Source organism: Camelus dromedarius, chromosome 3 (assembly GCF_036321535.1).
Source record: "Camelus dromedarius isolate mCamDro1 chromosome 3, mCamDro1.pat, whole genome shotgun sequence".
Taxonomy (NCBI): Eukaryota; Metazoa; Chordata; class Mammalia; order Artiodactyla; family Camelidae; genus Camelus; species Camelus dromedarius.
The window spans coordinates 94,721,254-94,737,280 of record NC_087438.1 but is presented as its reverse complement, the minus strand read 5'-3'; the positions used below and the strand labels follow the sequence as shown (position 1 = coordinate 94,737,280).

The following is a 16,027-nucleotide window of genomic DNA, read 5'->3' as shown; positions in this document are numbered from 1 at the left end:
ATCATATGGAAGAGCACGTTCTAAGCAAGACTTGCTTTGCATCGCATCCCCACATCCTGTCTAAAGCCACCCCTGCACCAGCAGTGTGCCCACAGCCCCTCCTCGGCAGTCCTGAAACTAGAAGCCAAAAGCCATGTCCTGCCCTTTCCTTTCTTCCACGTGGACATGCTCTTTGGGACAGGAGAGAATCAGACTTGAATTGCAGCAGGTTTACCGCAGAACTGCTCACCACGGCCTCACACAGGAAGTTTAATGACATCACTGGAAGACAGGCAGGCAGACTGGGCAGAAGTGTGGGCTTTGGAGAGAGCGGGGAGGGAGAAGGTTCTCTTATGAGCCCAGGACATTCTGCTCCTATGAATTCTGTTGGAGTCATCTCAGGGAAGCCCTGGTGAGTCATGCGAAGAAGAAGCCTGCTTCGTGTGTTACCCAGCGGGGTGTTTCAGACACAGATTAGTTAGATTCTCAGGCTGCCAGGGAGCTATAGGTATCACTTTGCCAAAAATGAGCACCCCCAGGAAATGGCTGAGGAGTGACAGCTATGTACATTCCTCCCACTCCATTCCTTTCTAACCTTTCATCCCCACTTAAAAGGGCTAAACAGGCTGGTGGTCTCGGGACTGACCTTGACTGACCCACAGTTTTGTCTCTGGAAACCAGTCATCTTCTGCAATGACAGTGAGATTTGACGACACACAGCCTTTCAGAGGCAGCACAGTGTGACACAGACAGTGTTAGAATTGGGAGACTTGACTTGTCATCCACTGGTAACTAGCAGGGTGGACTTGAAAGCCCGTTTTTCTCTCTGGGTCTCAGGAAACTGAGACCCAGAGCCACAAGCCTTGAGCCCATAGGACCTGGGGACACCCATGCACAGAATCTCAGGCTTTCTCTGATAAATACCAGGGCTCTGTGGCTAGGGTTAAGGAAGTGGGATTTGGTCAAGTCCCCCAGATCTTAGCTTCTTTCTAAAAGTGCCGGGATGGCATTCCATGCGGTTGGAGAAGCATGGCTGGAGGAGAGGTCTTCTCCTCAGACTTCCTCGTCTCTGGGGTCCACTGTGAACACAGGTGCTGACACTCCAGTCTGGGAGTCTCCAGCCATGTTGGCCAAAGACTCTTCCTCCAGGGCGTTAGTGTCTGAGTTCCATCCTAACAAGCCACCAGAGAGCTCAATGGCATAGGTGGCCTCACCAGGATTTCACTGAGGACAATAGAAAGCCAACTCCCTAAGGGCGAACTTACTGGTTCCTGTGGCCATGTGTCAGGGGTCGGGGAGGAGAGGTGGGGAGAATGACAGGAGAAATGGAGGGCTGTGGACGGGGGAGCAGGGACAGATGTAAGCAGAGAAGTCTCAGCCTGGAGAAGGAAACTCCAGACGGAACCCAAAAGCCTGCAAGGGGTCTCTCAAGATCACAGCTGGGCAAGGAAAATCTAGGACTCTCCTCACATTTTGTCAACTCCAGTCCCTTTTACATTGCTCTCAACAGTGTACATATTTGCGGGAAAGCAAACTGATCTGTAAAGATTGACATCTAGAGGACACGGGCGGTCTCTCCATTGTGATCAGTGGTCACTGCCTCTTCTCTCCAGGTGGGCTTTCTGAACCGGTGTCCCACAGAGGCTGGGTGTCGGGGGCACATTACCTCCTGCAGAGGTTCAGTCCCCCAGTCAAAGGCTTCGTCCCGGTCAGCCCACTGTGGCTCGCTTCCAGGAAGCCTTCTCCTGATCCTCTTGCCCTGCTGACCCCTCCCTCCTCTACCCTTGTGCTACCCACAGTCTGGCATCCCTGGTTCTCTCTCTAGGTGCAAGGGCGAGCCATGCCTCTCACCCTCAGCCCAGCAGCCTTATGGGTTGAAACACTTCCACAGCTGACAGTTTCCCTGCTCAACTCTCCCAGCAACACTTCTCAGAAGCAGCCTGGCTGGCCACAGAGACGCAGAGGGCAGCTGGAAATTGCAGACAGAGAAGACAGTCCACGATCTTGACCAAAGCTTTCTGAACTAGCACACCCTTTTCTCAGCCCCGTGTACCATGCTCCTGGGGCTCTGGCCCTGGGGAGAACACACAGGCTGTGGGAGATGGGGCTGGGGCCATCACAGAGTCATGGTCTGGACACCATCTCTCAAGGATGAATGCAGGAAAAGGATGGAAACCACAGGGAGCCTCCATCCATGTCTCCCAGTTCCTTGGCTTCCCTGCACAGAGAGTCCCAATCGGCTGGTCTCTGGATCGAATATTATCAGCAAAAGCTGTTCTGATTAAAGACTCCTGGCTTCTCCCTGGCCTGACACATTCCAGTAAGTAAAAACCTCAGGAAAAGCACATCCTCTTGGGCGATGAGACATTCATTTTCTTGTTCCAGCTTCCCGGGTGGGAAGAACGACTGGAGGAAGAAACTGAGAGAAGGTGCCTGATTTAGAAGGGCATCTGAAAGAGGTGGGAGGTGGGGGCAAAAAGGGAGTGTCAGTCCAAGGTCTAAGAACAGAAAGAGCAGAGTTTGGAAAGCTCTCCTCTATTCCCCTCCTAGGTTTCACTCACAACTGGATACAAAGAGAAGCACTGGTTTTTCTGTCCCCATCATAATCTTCCAAGGAGTTAATGTAGCAAGTTAAGACTCACTCTCCCCCAAGTGAGCTGCTCAGCTGTGGCTGCTGTGACGGCTGTAAACGCCAAGGGATTAACTACACTCTGAAGGAGTGCAGTAAGGAACGGAGCCTGGGAGCCAGTTTCCTGCGACGGAAGGTAAACCACTCAGTGTGTCATGGTTTCCGAGGGAATCGCAGAGCAAACACAGACCAGTGCCGTCGTCTAGACATTCACGCCACCCTCGACGCTGCCTGCCTGGACGGTTCATTTTCTGCACTCAGCTGAGCTCTCTTGAGCCTTCCAGGAGAAAATGAAAATCTTGAGCCCTCTGGTAAAACAGGGCTTGTTCTAATCTGCTGTCTACCACCAGACACTCCACCACTACCCCATTCATGAGCACCCAGCTCAGCGAGTGACGAGACGGAGCCTCTGGAAAATACACTTACATTTTTTGGAGACAGTCTGTTTGTGTGTGGTATGTGAGGGCATTTGGGGGGCTCCTGGATGCTAACTGTGTCTCCTCAGTTTCCATACCCTCCATCTGACCAGGGGTATTGGGGAGTCCCCTTGCACAGGGGTTCAGATGACCACCACACTGCGGGTAAGCAATCAAAAGAACGTTGGTGGCTCTGGGCCTCTCCTAACCCTGAGAAGGCCTTCTCCTTGGGACCTAAAGTCACAGGTTTTAGGGCTGAAAAGAAATCTGGAACAGTTGACCGAGGTACTTTGGAGCTGCTCACCTGTGGGTCTCCCCATGTCACCAACATTTGCTGCTGGGCTGGATTCTCCCTGGGGGCAGAATAACTAGAGCTCCCCCTCTTACCAGTGAATGACTCAGAGCAGGTGACTTAGGCTTTCCAAGCCTCAGTCTTCCTCTCAGTAAATGGGCTAATAATCATACTGATCTTAAAGAGTGATTGTGAGAACTGAACAAGCCAACTTATAAGAAGCATTTAACAGATGCTTGATATTTACTCAGGTGTTCAGCTTCATCTTAAAACATTCCAGGTATAAACTTTAAAACTAAAGATAGGTTAGTAACTTCATTGAAAGTAACGTCCAGCAGGAAATCACTGATCAAATCACACTGTTAATACATTAGGCCCTCATAACACAGCTATGTGACTTAATAGATAGGGCCTGTTGTGGTTGGGACAAACTATCACAAATTTAGTGTCTTAAAACCACACGAATTTATTATCTCACAATTCTGGATATTAGAGTCAGAAATAGGCCTTTTGAGGTTAAAATCAAAGGCTGCATTCCTTCTAGAGGCTCTGGGGGAGAATCTATTCTTTTCTCCTCCTGCTTCTAGAGGCTGCCTGCATTTCTTGGCTTGTGGCCACATCACTCTAAGCTCAGTTTTCATTCTCACATCTCCTTCTCTGACCCTCCTGCCTCCCTCTTAGAAGGACCCTTATGATTATATTAGACTCATCAGATAATTCGTCTAATAATTATAACTGATTTATAAAATAAATAAGATAATCCCTCCCACTCTCAAGCTCCTTGACTTAATCACACGTGCAAAGTCTCTTTTCCCTTGTAAGGTAACATATTCACAGGTTCAGGGGTGAGGATGTGAACATCTTTAGGGGGTCATTATCTGTCTACCATGAGGCCTTTCCCCAGACGGTAAGTGGATTCATGTCAATACTCAACAGAACAAGATTTCCTGTCAGCTAAGCTGCCTTCTAGGAGTTTACTGAATGGGACAGAACCTTCAGGAAGCCCTGCACAGCAGAGGTGTTCGGTGGACGCCTGGTGTTTGGTGTAAGTCAAATCTCAGTTATTTCAGAGCAGGTTAGCCATGGGATCTCAGGGAGCTGCAAAGGGGAATACAAAACAGGAAAGGAGGTGCTGGCATGAGTCTGGGGACAGCTTGGCATCCCTAGATGGCTTCTCACCATCCTCTTCTTTTTCCTCTTGGGACCAAGGTTGTGGGATACAGGAAAGGGACGAGAAGGAAGGCTCTTCCTCAGCTTCACTGCAGATGTCCCTGGGTGCCCTGTCCGAATAAGATCTACTGGAAACAGCTCTGCCAGCTGATGGAAAAGCTCGACCATACACCAGCTGGCTTTGGCAGAAGTCAAACCTCTAAGTTTAAATGCAGTGCTAAAGAATGACTATTTCAGCCCTTGGGCAAAGCCATGCTCACTACCAGAGAAAGGGGAGTGTCCTGCCAGCTCACCTTGGCTCTAGAGAATAGCTGCTGTGCTTGTGAAATGTGTTGCTTGTGAAACAACGTCAAGCCTTTTTCAATGGACAGCTGCCATCCCTACCTGCCAGCTCCCTGGCTGGCCCTCCCTGTGCCACGTTTAGGACGCCTGAACTCCTGCTATGATTATTGCATCTCTATGATGTTAGCTCCTACTTGGCCGTTAAATGGGCCTCCCTCTTGCCAGGGCTTGTACAAAGGAGGCCTGTCAGAGGCAGCAAGGCTTCCTGACCACAACTTCCTGCAACATTGCTTAAGCTGCTGTATGTAAAAATGTTATGGTTACGGATTAGACCGAAGCCTGAAATCACAGAGTGGGATGCCATCTCCTCCCAACTCTCTTTGCATGACTAGCTGTTTTATCACACTCATGCTCTATAGGATCTGAAATAAAAGCTAACATGAATTTCCAAGCAATAAAATTTACCAAAGTCACTAAATAGGAGCCCACTGGTAACTACTTCCTATAATAAAATCCATGTGTCAGGCTTGACAAATAGCACCAAGACCCTTTTTGGAAATGCAGAAAAGTTATTGTCTGAAGATGATGGATGTCATGGCCTGATGGGGGTGCCAGGTGCTGCGTGTGGCCAGTGCCGGCCCTCTCTGGAGGTGGAGGTGGATTCGGGGCCTCACAGCAGCAGACACTTGGCTCCAGGCTCCTGGGTCTCTGTGTGACCTGACACGGCAGAGTCGTCATCCCCTGGCCCTGTATGTAGTGTCACTTACCTGCTGTTAAGTCCAAAATCTTCTGCAGCTCTTGGGCTTCTTGGTGACCTGTATCACCCCTTCCCTGTGACACTCTGCTCTCTTTTATACACACCTCTGCTCCAGCCTCTTCCCTGGAGTCATGCTGAGAAAATTCCCACTGCCCAGGTTGGCCCCATGCTGAGACGGCCCTCTTTGTTCCAACCACCACCTCTTTGCTCCTCGCTTCCCAGTCTGGTCCTCTCCCCAATAAACACACCAGGGGATCATTTTCACCAGGATGATATCCACTCCAGCCAGTACGGCGCTCTCCCCACACTCTCCTGCCCACCCATGGTACTGAATTCCTGGGGCTCAGAGGGCAGCTCCTTCATGGGTCAGTCCCGGGCACAAGTGAACCACATACTGCTCCTTCTCAGCTCCCTCGGGGACCACAGAGATGAGTCCCACCACTTCCCCTTTCCCTCCCTGAGTTCTCTGGACTTCTTTCAAGTCAGCTTCACCTTCCTGACACCACGCGATGTTCTAGTAAGGGACTGTCTTCTCCTGGATCAGGAAGTTTTATATATCAACTCATGATTTTCTATCCCTATTTCCTCTTTTTGAAGCTGCCCAAGGCAACAACACATCACGGAATCGTCGGTGCAGATCATTCCCTTCTGGCTTTGTTAGACCAGCTCAGTGGCTGGGACTGGGCCCTGAGCTCAGCTGGGCCGCACTTGACACCTCGATTTTCCCACCCTCACCTACATGTCCATTCCTCTCCCTAGCAGTGGGGCTCTCCCTGTGCTCACTGGTGCTGCACCACTGTGTCTTGATAACCCATCACCAAGAACATCTGGTCAAAATACAGCTGCGCTGCCTGCACCCACCCCGGCACATCAGTGGAGAAGGTGAAGGTACCAAGAACCAACGAGCCAAGGCGACGCACCACCCACAGCAGTGTCAGCCTGGGAACTGCTGGGGAATATCACTGAGCTACTGTTAACAGGTCAGGCAAGTGCTTCAACATGGGGCCACCCCGAAACACCATGGCCAGTGCCACCCTGCTGCCAGCTTGACATTACAACCGGGTCCTATTTTTAGGGAACCAGAACTAACAAAAAGGTGGCATCTTACAACACAGGGGCTCTGATATGTGGAAGAGCTGTTTGCTTGGTGCCAGGGCTTTGGTTACCTTCCAAGAAGCAATGATGTGGGACATGGCTCTGTGTTTAATTAAGGAATTAATTATTTATTTAAGTGGATAATATATACACTTGGGAATAGCCAAAGAGTACCAAAGGTATTCTTTTTTTTTTTTAACTTGGGCACCAGGAAAGGACATGTGGCATAAAATTGGCATAATCCCCTTTGGCCACAGCAGCAAGAATTCTGGCTGGGTATTAGTTCCCTGAACCCAGGAGGTGGGTCCTCTTGGCTCACTCAACTCTTGGCTTTGAGGCTGGGCTTGGTCAAGTGGGGAACCAGCTGTTACGGCCCTGCCCTCGACAGGCTTCCAGGTTGCTGCTGGTCTCTTCCCAGCTCTGCCCTGATCCATAGTTTCCCTAATTCATACTAGGACTGATAGCTGTTAGGACACAATTGGGCTCACAAGCTGGGATATGTATTTCCATGTATATTTTAAGGAAAGAGTGTTTTCCCTTTCTTAAAGCTAGTCACAAGCAATACATTTAAAAATCTCTAACATGGGAAAGGGTTCAAGATAGTGGCTAAGCATCTCTTAATTCTCTTATTGCGCTGATGAAAGGAAGGTCAGGCCCTCACAAGTGGCTCAGGGAATTCTGCACAGCACACATTCCTGTCTGAAGGAGAGAGCCAGGTTTGAGATCTGTTGATGGTTGGTGCCAAAACAGATTAGGTTTCCCTGGAATTCTGTTAGAACACACAGGCAGCAGGGCGCTCAAGGAGACTGCCACCTCCCTCTACACTGATGGAGGCAGCTACAAGCCCTACTGTAACCACACTGGTCCACACCCTCTAGCACTCCCACTTCTGTCTGCGTGGCCAAGATTTGCAAATAACAGCAGGTAGCATTTACCGAACACTCACTGTGTGTCAGGCACCAGATTTAGCCTCTTATAACCATTGCTTCATTGGAGTCCCATAACAATCCCATGAGGTAGTCCTATTGTTATTTACACTTTACAGACAAGGCAGTTGAGGGTTCCAAAGGTGAAGCAACCTGTCCAGGTAAGTGGCAGAACCAGCCTTTGAAACAGGGAGTCTGAGCCTGTGTTCTTAGTATGCTATGCTGTCTTATAATGTGCATATTTCTAGGCCCGCTAAGTCTTGTTGGGGAGTTTACCCTGGATTGCAGAGCAGGAATGGTGTAGAAGTTCACCAAAGGGTTTTTTCTTTCTCAGAGTCAAGCTGATGACTTCTCCGCTGAATATTTATATCATTTAGTGAGGATTAAGAAGCACACAGACACGCACCTCTGTGCACTTAGAGACACATGCGCGCATTTTATGCTTCTTGTAACCCCGAATCAGCCCTGAAAAATGTATCCAAGTCTTGTCAGGAGCCTTAAAAATGCAAGACAAAATTGGCCAGCTTACTCAAAATGCCACTCCCAAGCACACAGTTCCCTGACATGTTTGCACACGTATCTTCAAGGCTCCTTAGGCAGCCTGATCCTTCAGAAGGCTGGCCCATGCCTGGGGGCACCTGCAGCCGGCACCCACCCAGCGCAGCCTCCTGGGGGGCTGAGGGGGTCTTAGGTGGTTACAGATACTCACGTTGATTTGCCACAGATCTTCCTCTGGTACCACTGCTTGCAGTTGGTGAAGTACTTCTTGTTGGTGCCAATGAGCTTCTGCACAGCACACACATTGGGGCTGAAAACAAAAGCTGCAGTGTTAGCAAGATGGTCAGCGTGTCCATCCCTCTCCACGTCCTTCCCATCACGTGGGCCCTTTTGGGTCATCAGAATGTTCTACATATGGAGAACATACTGTCATTTTAGTCTTGGCACCAGGGGCTGGCTTGGGGGTACACTTTGACTTAGATTTCCATCAGCTCCCCCCAAAACCCCCCTCCAATTAAAATATTGTCAAAACATACCTCATACACTGACAGTATTTCATTTAAGCATTCTTCTTTGACAGACATTTGGTAAATGTAAATAAAACACCTTAAAGTGATTAGATCACATGTTATAGATTGAGAACACCAACTTTGTAAAAAGTGGTGTGTTTGCTGAGAGCAGAAGCTTTGAGAGAAGGCCCCAGTCTTTCTGTGCATCCCCATCCCACACTGAACCCAAACATCCAAGGTTTTAACCTGGCCTCCCAGTGGGTATTGCTGGTCCTGTGGTCATGAGGTCCGGGCCCCAGCACCTCCCAGACAACTCTACACACAGACATCCTCTGCATCCCTAGGCAGCTGCCTGGCTCCCAGACAGCACCTATCGGGAGTGCCCATCCCGGAAACCAGAGGGCAGGGCTGACTGCTGTCCGGGCTGGCAGGAGATGCTCACTCACTGACCTCTCTATCATTTATCACTTAGGGTTCAGCTTAAGTCCCATTTCCCCCAGAAAGCTCTCTTCCAGTGCCCCAGGTGACACTCTTCTGTCATCTCTGATGGATGATACAGCCCTTGTTTGACACTAGTTACCAAACAGAAACCAAAACTGATTAGAGTGTGTGTGTCCTCTCTCTAATTACCCTCCAAAATACCCTGATGGAAAGTGCTCTGCCTTGTTCTTTTTTTCACATTCTTGATGGGGCTGAGCACCAGGCTGGATGCAGAGGAGCTTGGAATGGCCTTATTGAAAATACTGTTCCCAGGACCACCTGGCACAGAAGCATCCTCAGGAACCCTGTGCAAACGCCCCAGGTCTCTGCTGAGAAGCCTGCTTTCCCAGAGCTGTGGGGTTTTGTTCTTTTGTATTTTACCCAGTGTACCAAGTTCCGACCCAAACAGTGCTCAGGCCATGTGATGGCAGGACCTTCATTGGGAGCCCCTGGGAAAGGAGGCAGCTGTGGCTGTGTGGTAACAATGAGAAAGGGGGCTTCCTGGGCCAGAGGCAGGCAGTTCATCTGGCTGAATCACAAGCCAGAGGAAAGCAAAGTGAGGAGATGAAGCACTTTCACAAAACCTTGATGCCCAGAGAACTTCAGGTATCACTTGTAAATATCATTTCCTCTGTACTTTATACATATAATCAATAGCCATCATTTGAGATGCATGGTATTTTTCAGGAAGACATTGATACTGCAGTGAGAGCTGCACCTGCCATCCCTATCAGATCGGCTGCAGGAACTTGGTCAATTCTCAAATACTCAGAGCCAGGTTATTGGGTGAGAGGGCACGCTGACCCTTTACTTCCCTGCCCTGTCTCTCCTACCATGTGGATGTCACCTCTTGTCCAGTTTGTGGTTCAGCAACCCAAGATGAGCTGGCCCAGGAGGCACAGTAAATATTAGTGGGACACTGTAAGAATCTGAAGGCAAGAGAAACTGAGGCTGGAGAGAACAGCCCCTGTCCCTCACTCCGCTGGGTCTGACTAAATGCCTGAAGCCTCCAGAGGACTTTTACAGACTTCCCCTTGCTTCTGTTTGCTGCCTGGCATTCACAGGTTATAGCAGTCCCCAGAGAATCCTGAGAGAGTCCCTGCTGGCTACACTCCAGCCGTAGGTGCTATTTATTGCTGTATAATTTCAGAAGTTTTTCTATCTGACCAAGCAGGAAACAATTACTGTCGATGAATTCCCTGCAACTTTCCGTGGGCGGCTGGAGAATCTTGAGTCTCTTGTGGATGTGGCTCCAACATTCTGTGGAGTGAGTTTCCACGGCTGCTGCCCTTTGAGACAGGAGCAGAGGCTGGGGTTCTCTGTAACCTACTCCCTCTCACATTTGGGTAGGAAGGGTGGGCTGTGCACAAAGGAAATTCATGTTGAAGTTTAACTGAAATAAGCAAGCCATTTCTGGGCCTTCTGCCTCACGTACAACAGCACAGCTGTTCAGTTTGGATTTGAAAATCAAGTGCTTCAGAAAATTCCATCCAGTTTTGGTTGTTGATATTAGAAAGTGTGACTGCATTTTTACTTCTTTTTCAGTATTATTTTTTTCCTTCTCTCTAGCAACACAGATACAGCTGGGAGTCAAGAGACCACGTCATAGTCTGACTCTCTTGACAGCTTTCTGTGTCTGGACTAAGTCACTCCATCTCACTAAGCTGCAGTGTCTCCAACTGTAAAATGGGAACACAAACTACAGAGTTCGCTGTGTTGCGGTGAAGATGAAAGCAAAAGTGGTGACAGCGATAAAGGGGGGTGAGCATGGCCCCCTTACTATTTCTTCCTTCACATTGTGGAGTGCGCACTACATTTCCTTAAAACAGGAAAGGGCTTTCCCTTCCCTTCCCAGAAGTTCTCACTTTGAAAGAAGGGCTTGAACAAGGTTATCCATTTTGCACAGGGTGCCATCCCCAAAGACAAAGCCAGGCAGCCCTGTGAGGTTTTCAGGGACAGTTAGGTCAGAGTCAATGCTCATCTGGAACCATTTGTCATAGCTCGCCTGCCTGTGTATCCTGACTTCCCTAGGGGACGGGTGCACACCTGTGACTTCGTGGCCCATTCTGCCCATCACAGACCACTACAGGCCTTTCCAACTGCACTGTGAGTGGCTAATCAACGGGACTGGCCTGCAGGGGTTTGTGGGGGGAGGAAGTTGATCTAATATCTGAAATTTATAAAAAAGGGCATTTGCATTTCTTTAAAAAAGCCTATTTTCCAGCTGGTCTGTGACTCTACTGGGCTTTGAAGGGAAGGAGGTTTGCCATAGAGATGGTTTCTGCTGGAACCCTGTCAACACCTCTAGGGTGAACAGTCACCATGCTGGGTGACAGGGTGATTGGGGTCTCTTTCTGACTTAGAGGCTAAGACACAAAGGGAACAGAAACCTCCCGGACGGACTGCAGCACCCAAATGTGACATGCATCATTGGTGAGAAAGGCAGAGGGACAACGGTGAGCTGGGCAGAGACAATGAAATCGCCAGTTGCTCACATTTTGACTTTTATGCTCACCTCCCCCTCATCTTTCTGCCCTGCTCCCATTCTTCTGTACACAGCCCAAGTCACAGGGGAGTCTTCCATTTTCCTGAAGACCCTGGGACATCCCCGTGCTCTCCTCTGTCCTGCAGGGAGGGTACTGAGGCTGCAGCGTGGCCTGATGGCTTTCACTCTGCTGAGTGGCCAGACTCACTCCCATCAGTCCCCTAGCCACAGCCCAGGGCACCTGAAGGCCAAGTAAGACCGTAAGGCCACACACAGGCAGAGGGAACAACGATGACTACTCCCAACGAGGGACACTCCTGAGGGTAGGGGCCAAGGCTTTGTAAAGTCCTGGGAAGTCAATTCTGATCACTTCCAACAGTGAGTTTTGATCTGAGTGCAGATCTGCCCAGTCACATGGTGGTCTGGGCACCACCTGAGTGCAAACACCAGACCCAGTGGCATTTGAACTGCTACACACTTCTGGCCACATATAGTTTTTCCTTGTGAAAAAGGAGTTGGTGCACCCAACTGGAAGGCTGGAAGCTGCGGCAGAGCGTGGCTTTGTGTGAAGCAGGACGGGACACAGAAGCACGGCCCACCTCTGCCTGGGTCTGCACTAGGGTCTTTAGCAGGTCAGACCTTCTGCCTGGGTTTGCCCCCTAAGACCTGCAGGAGTATCTGCAATGATAATGTCCCAAATTTACAAACCCAGCTCTTGTTTTAAGAGAGATTCCAATCCCGGCTCTGGTACATGCTGCAGAACCGTGGGGAAGTGGTGCATCCTCTCCAGACTCAGTTTCTCCCTCTGTGCAATGTGTTTGAGGCCCAGCACACTCTCCTGCCCTTCATCTGGCAGGGGAGCAGATGCCGTTCTGCCCTGGCTGTGCCTGGACAGCACTGTCTGCAGCCAAGGTGGTGGGTGGAGGGCCTGGCCAGATGAACAGGCACCTGGGGACGTTGGGTGCTGCCAGCTTGTGTGACCCCAGTGTCACGTCTGCAGGCGCTGGACAAGTACCTGGCTGGACTGGAATATGTGCCCTGTTGGGTGGGCTCCCTCTCTGCCCTAACCACCTTTCCACAGTGATTCTGAGAAAAAGAGCTTCCAACTCTCTCTGCTATCTGCTGGGAGAAGCTGAAAGCCCAGGATCCCTCAGGCTTTTGGCCTGAAGTGGGGTCGCGGGTCAACACTCCCATCCACTTCCTCTGCACAGTGCGGGAGGCAGCCTTTCCCTCCATCGTCCCCACCTCTCTCCCTTCACCTCCTGCAGGCCTGGTCCCTCCGAGCGCCCCACGCTACCAGCTCTGGGTTCGGGCTTTGTCCCCGGCGCCCCCGCCCACTCCGACAGCCCCCGACGGCCCGTCCCTTGGTCGCCCCGACGGGGCGCCCGCTTACCCGTGCTGCCGGCCCCGAAGGCGGCTGTGCTGCAGCACTAGCTGGTAAGGCGACCTGGCGGGGCCCGCCGGGGTGGCGGCGGGGCCCAGGGCCAGCGCCAGGGCGAGGGGCAGCAGCCGCCCGAGGAACGCCATGGAGCGAGAGGCCGCGCGGACCGGGCGAGCGGCTCGGGGAGTGCGAGCGCCGCCGCCGCCGGCAGGTTAAGTAAGCGGAGCGCAGGGAGCCGCCCGAGGGGCGGGGAGAGGGAGGAGGGCGGACTGCGGGCTCACTGCGCCCCCGCCTCCCGGCCCGGCCCGCCCCGCTCCCGCCCGCTCCCCCTCGACGCCCCCGCCTCGCTCTCCTCCGCCCCGACCGTTCACAACCAGCCCCCTCTCTCATCCTCTCTGCCGTCCACCGACAGGCTTGCAGGCACCCGGGGCTACAGGCCCTCCGGGAAGGGGAGGCAGTAGGGAGAGGCAGCTCCACACACTACTTCACTGTCTCCTTGATCTCTGCAGGGTCCTGAGCCCAAAGGTCCCTCACTGGTCTCGGTCCATGCTGATTCCAGCAATACTGTCCCATCACACTTGCCTCTGCATTCCACGAGCACCCCTCTGCTCTCTCAGGCTTGCTAACTTTAAGACTGATAAGGAGGAAAGCTTTCGATTGACAGAAGCCAAAAAAAAAAAAAAAAAAAAAAAAAAATTGGGGGTAGATTTTGTTAGACTCCAAGCTACTCTTGGAAACCGTGGAGAAGGGTGGGGTCCGTCCATTGGTACACATTCTCTGTCTCTTTTAATAAACGTCAGTGCAACACTACATGCCAGAGGATGCTGCAAAGAGATAGAAAATACAAGATTTCTGCCCTGGGGGAGCTCAGAGCAAGTAAACAAATAGTCACCTGGGAGGAGGTAAGTACTCACCCAAGCACCTATTAATCACCCACCAACTACCTGTCCCTGCTAGCCCCGGGCGACAAAGACGGATGAGTGAATGAGATCCAGGCTTTTTCTGAAAAGGCTCACAGTTGGGAGACCCACGGACTGTAAATAATGTGCCATGGGGAGGGGCAGCTGGGGCCTTGGGAGCCTGGAGCAGGCACTGGGCCCTGACAGGATGTGACACTTGCTCTAGGCCAGAAGGATGAGAAGAAGTTAGCCAGGCAAAATGGTGTGCATTCTGGGTTCTCAAGGTGTCCGACTGGCTGAAGAATGGGGAGGTAGAGTCAAGGATAGAGAGAAGGCAAGGTATGTCACAGGGCCCAGACCCCAGCCAAGTCCTGCAGGTGATGGAGAAGCAGGTCAGTGTCAGGAGCAGGTGAGGAGAGGATCAAATCAAACAAGGCAAGACTGGAGGCAGGAAGGTCAGCTGATCAAGAGGGGACCAGGTGAGAGCTTAATCGGTGGTACTGGAGGTGGGCATGAAGAAAGGTGGCACACTGAGGGGTGTCTAGGAGGTCACAGACTCGGCAGAACTTGGGGGCTGTACCTAGGGAGTTGGGGGAGGAGGAGGAGGATTCAGGGATGACTAAGGTGCTATTATAGGCAGGCGCATCTTGGTGGATGGTGGTACCATTCCTAGAATGAGAGACATGGAGAGGGGCAGCAAATTTGCCAGGAGAGGTTAAGTGGTTTGGGACACACTGAGTTCAAGGTGCTTGTGATTCATCCAGGGGTCTTGTGGGCAGCTGAATATAAAGATCTGGGACTCCAGCGAGGATTCTGGGATGGAGATCCAGACGTGGGAGTCATCCTCAGCTGTAAGTGGCTGAAGCTGTGAGAGTGGGTGGATTCTATGGGGGGCACAGGGAGTAAGAGGTGGGTGATGACAGATGACGGAGAGGAGGCATGGTAGAGAGAAGCCAGCAAGGAGGTGAAGGAGTGCTGACAGAGAGTGGGAGGAAATGGGGGAGCTCCATCAGGACAGGGCTGTAAGCAGTGAGTACCACTGCACACCAGATAGATCTGAAGCGCATCTGCTGTGTGGGAAACAGAGAGGTGCTGGGGAAGGCAGGAGGATGAGGCCAGATAATGGTGTTTTGACTCTTTCAGGAAGACTGAGAAGGGAAAGGGGGAGTCAGGGTGGAAGCTAGGGGACAGAATCAAGAGAGGCTTGACAAGTTAAGATGCTGATGCAAAGGAGGGAGGAAAGAGGAGGTCAAGGCCACAGGAGAAAGAGGGATAATCAGAGTGAGGAGAGGAGAGGCATGGAGCAGAGTAGTTCGGGGCTGGCAGATGAAAAAGTACCAAGGGAGCAAAAGTTTATGAGGCCCTGACTTGGGGGAATGGTGGAGGGAGAGGAGAGGAGGGACAAGTTTCAGGGAGATTTCAGTGGTAGCACTGACCAGATTTGGAAACCCCTTGGGCATGGAGGGAAAGAGAGCAGGTGGGGAAGTCGGGGATGACCTCAAAGTCTCTAGCTGGGATGACCGGATGCACGACGGACACCCTGGTGAAGGTGCACACTGGGCTGCCTATGGGAGTGAGGCATGACTCCAGGTGTGTTTGCATTGCGCCTGACAAGCCATCCTCATTCCTGGATGGAGATGTGCAGGAGGGAGATGCTTTTAAAGGTCTAGAGATCAGGGTAGGTGTGAGGACTGGAGATGCCGACTGGAGTCACCACACTAACCCTAACCCTAACCTAACCCTAGCTAAAGCCCTGGATTTGGGCAAGCTCCCTCAGGAGCATGAGTTGGTGAAGAGGAGGAGGAAGAGCAGAGGAAGAGGAGGAGAAGATGGCAGGTCAGAGCCCCAGGGAGCACCCATCTGGAGAGACTGAGGGGAGACAGAGAAGGAACCCTGAAAGGAAAGAGACACAGGGAGACCCCAGAGGCCACAGGAGAGGCGGACTTCAGAGAACCACCCTCACTGCCAGGTGGGGCAGAGTCCAAGCTGGACCCTATCACCAAACGGTTCCTAGACTATGATTGGCACCCAGGAAACCAAAGACCACGAGACTATAGAACATTTTCTGGAACATTCATAACCCAGCTTGTATCTTCCTCATTGAAGACTAGGAGATGTCCTGGGGTAGTTTTGACCTTGGGTCCTGCCCTGACACCCTCTCTGTATCCTTCCTTCCCATCTCCCCAGAAGAAGGGGCTGAGACACTCCCTTCCCTGGCTACCTGTGGGG

General features: G+C 51.6%; 1 protein-coding gene across 2 annotated transcripts in view; it reads right to left on the bottom strand.

Annotated features, from left to right (window-relative positions):
* Positions 1-13,095, bottom strand: part of TGFBI (transforming growth factor beta induced) — a 31,781-nt gene extending 18,686 nt beyond the window's left edge. Inside the window, exons 1-2 of one of the 2 annotated variants that reach the window (XM_064484295.1) lie at positions 12,912-13,095; positions 8,256-8,354 (exon numbers count right to left, since the gene is read on the bottom strand). In XM_064484295.1, the coding sequence (XP_064340365.1) occupies positions 8,256-8,354; positions 12,912-13,045 (233 nt within the window). In that variant the 5' untranslated portion in view covers positions 13,046-13,095. The remainder of the gene's footprint in view (positions 1-8,255; positions 8,355-12,911) is intronic. The other variant, XM_031449082.2, reaches the window with a different exon arrangement.
* Between the last annotated feature and the right edge of the window lie 2,932 nt (positions 13,096-16,027).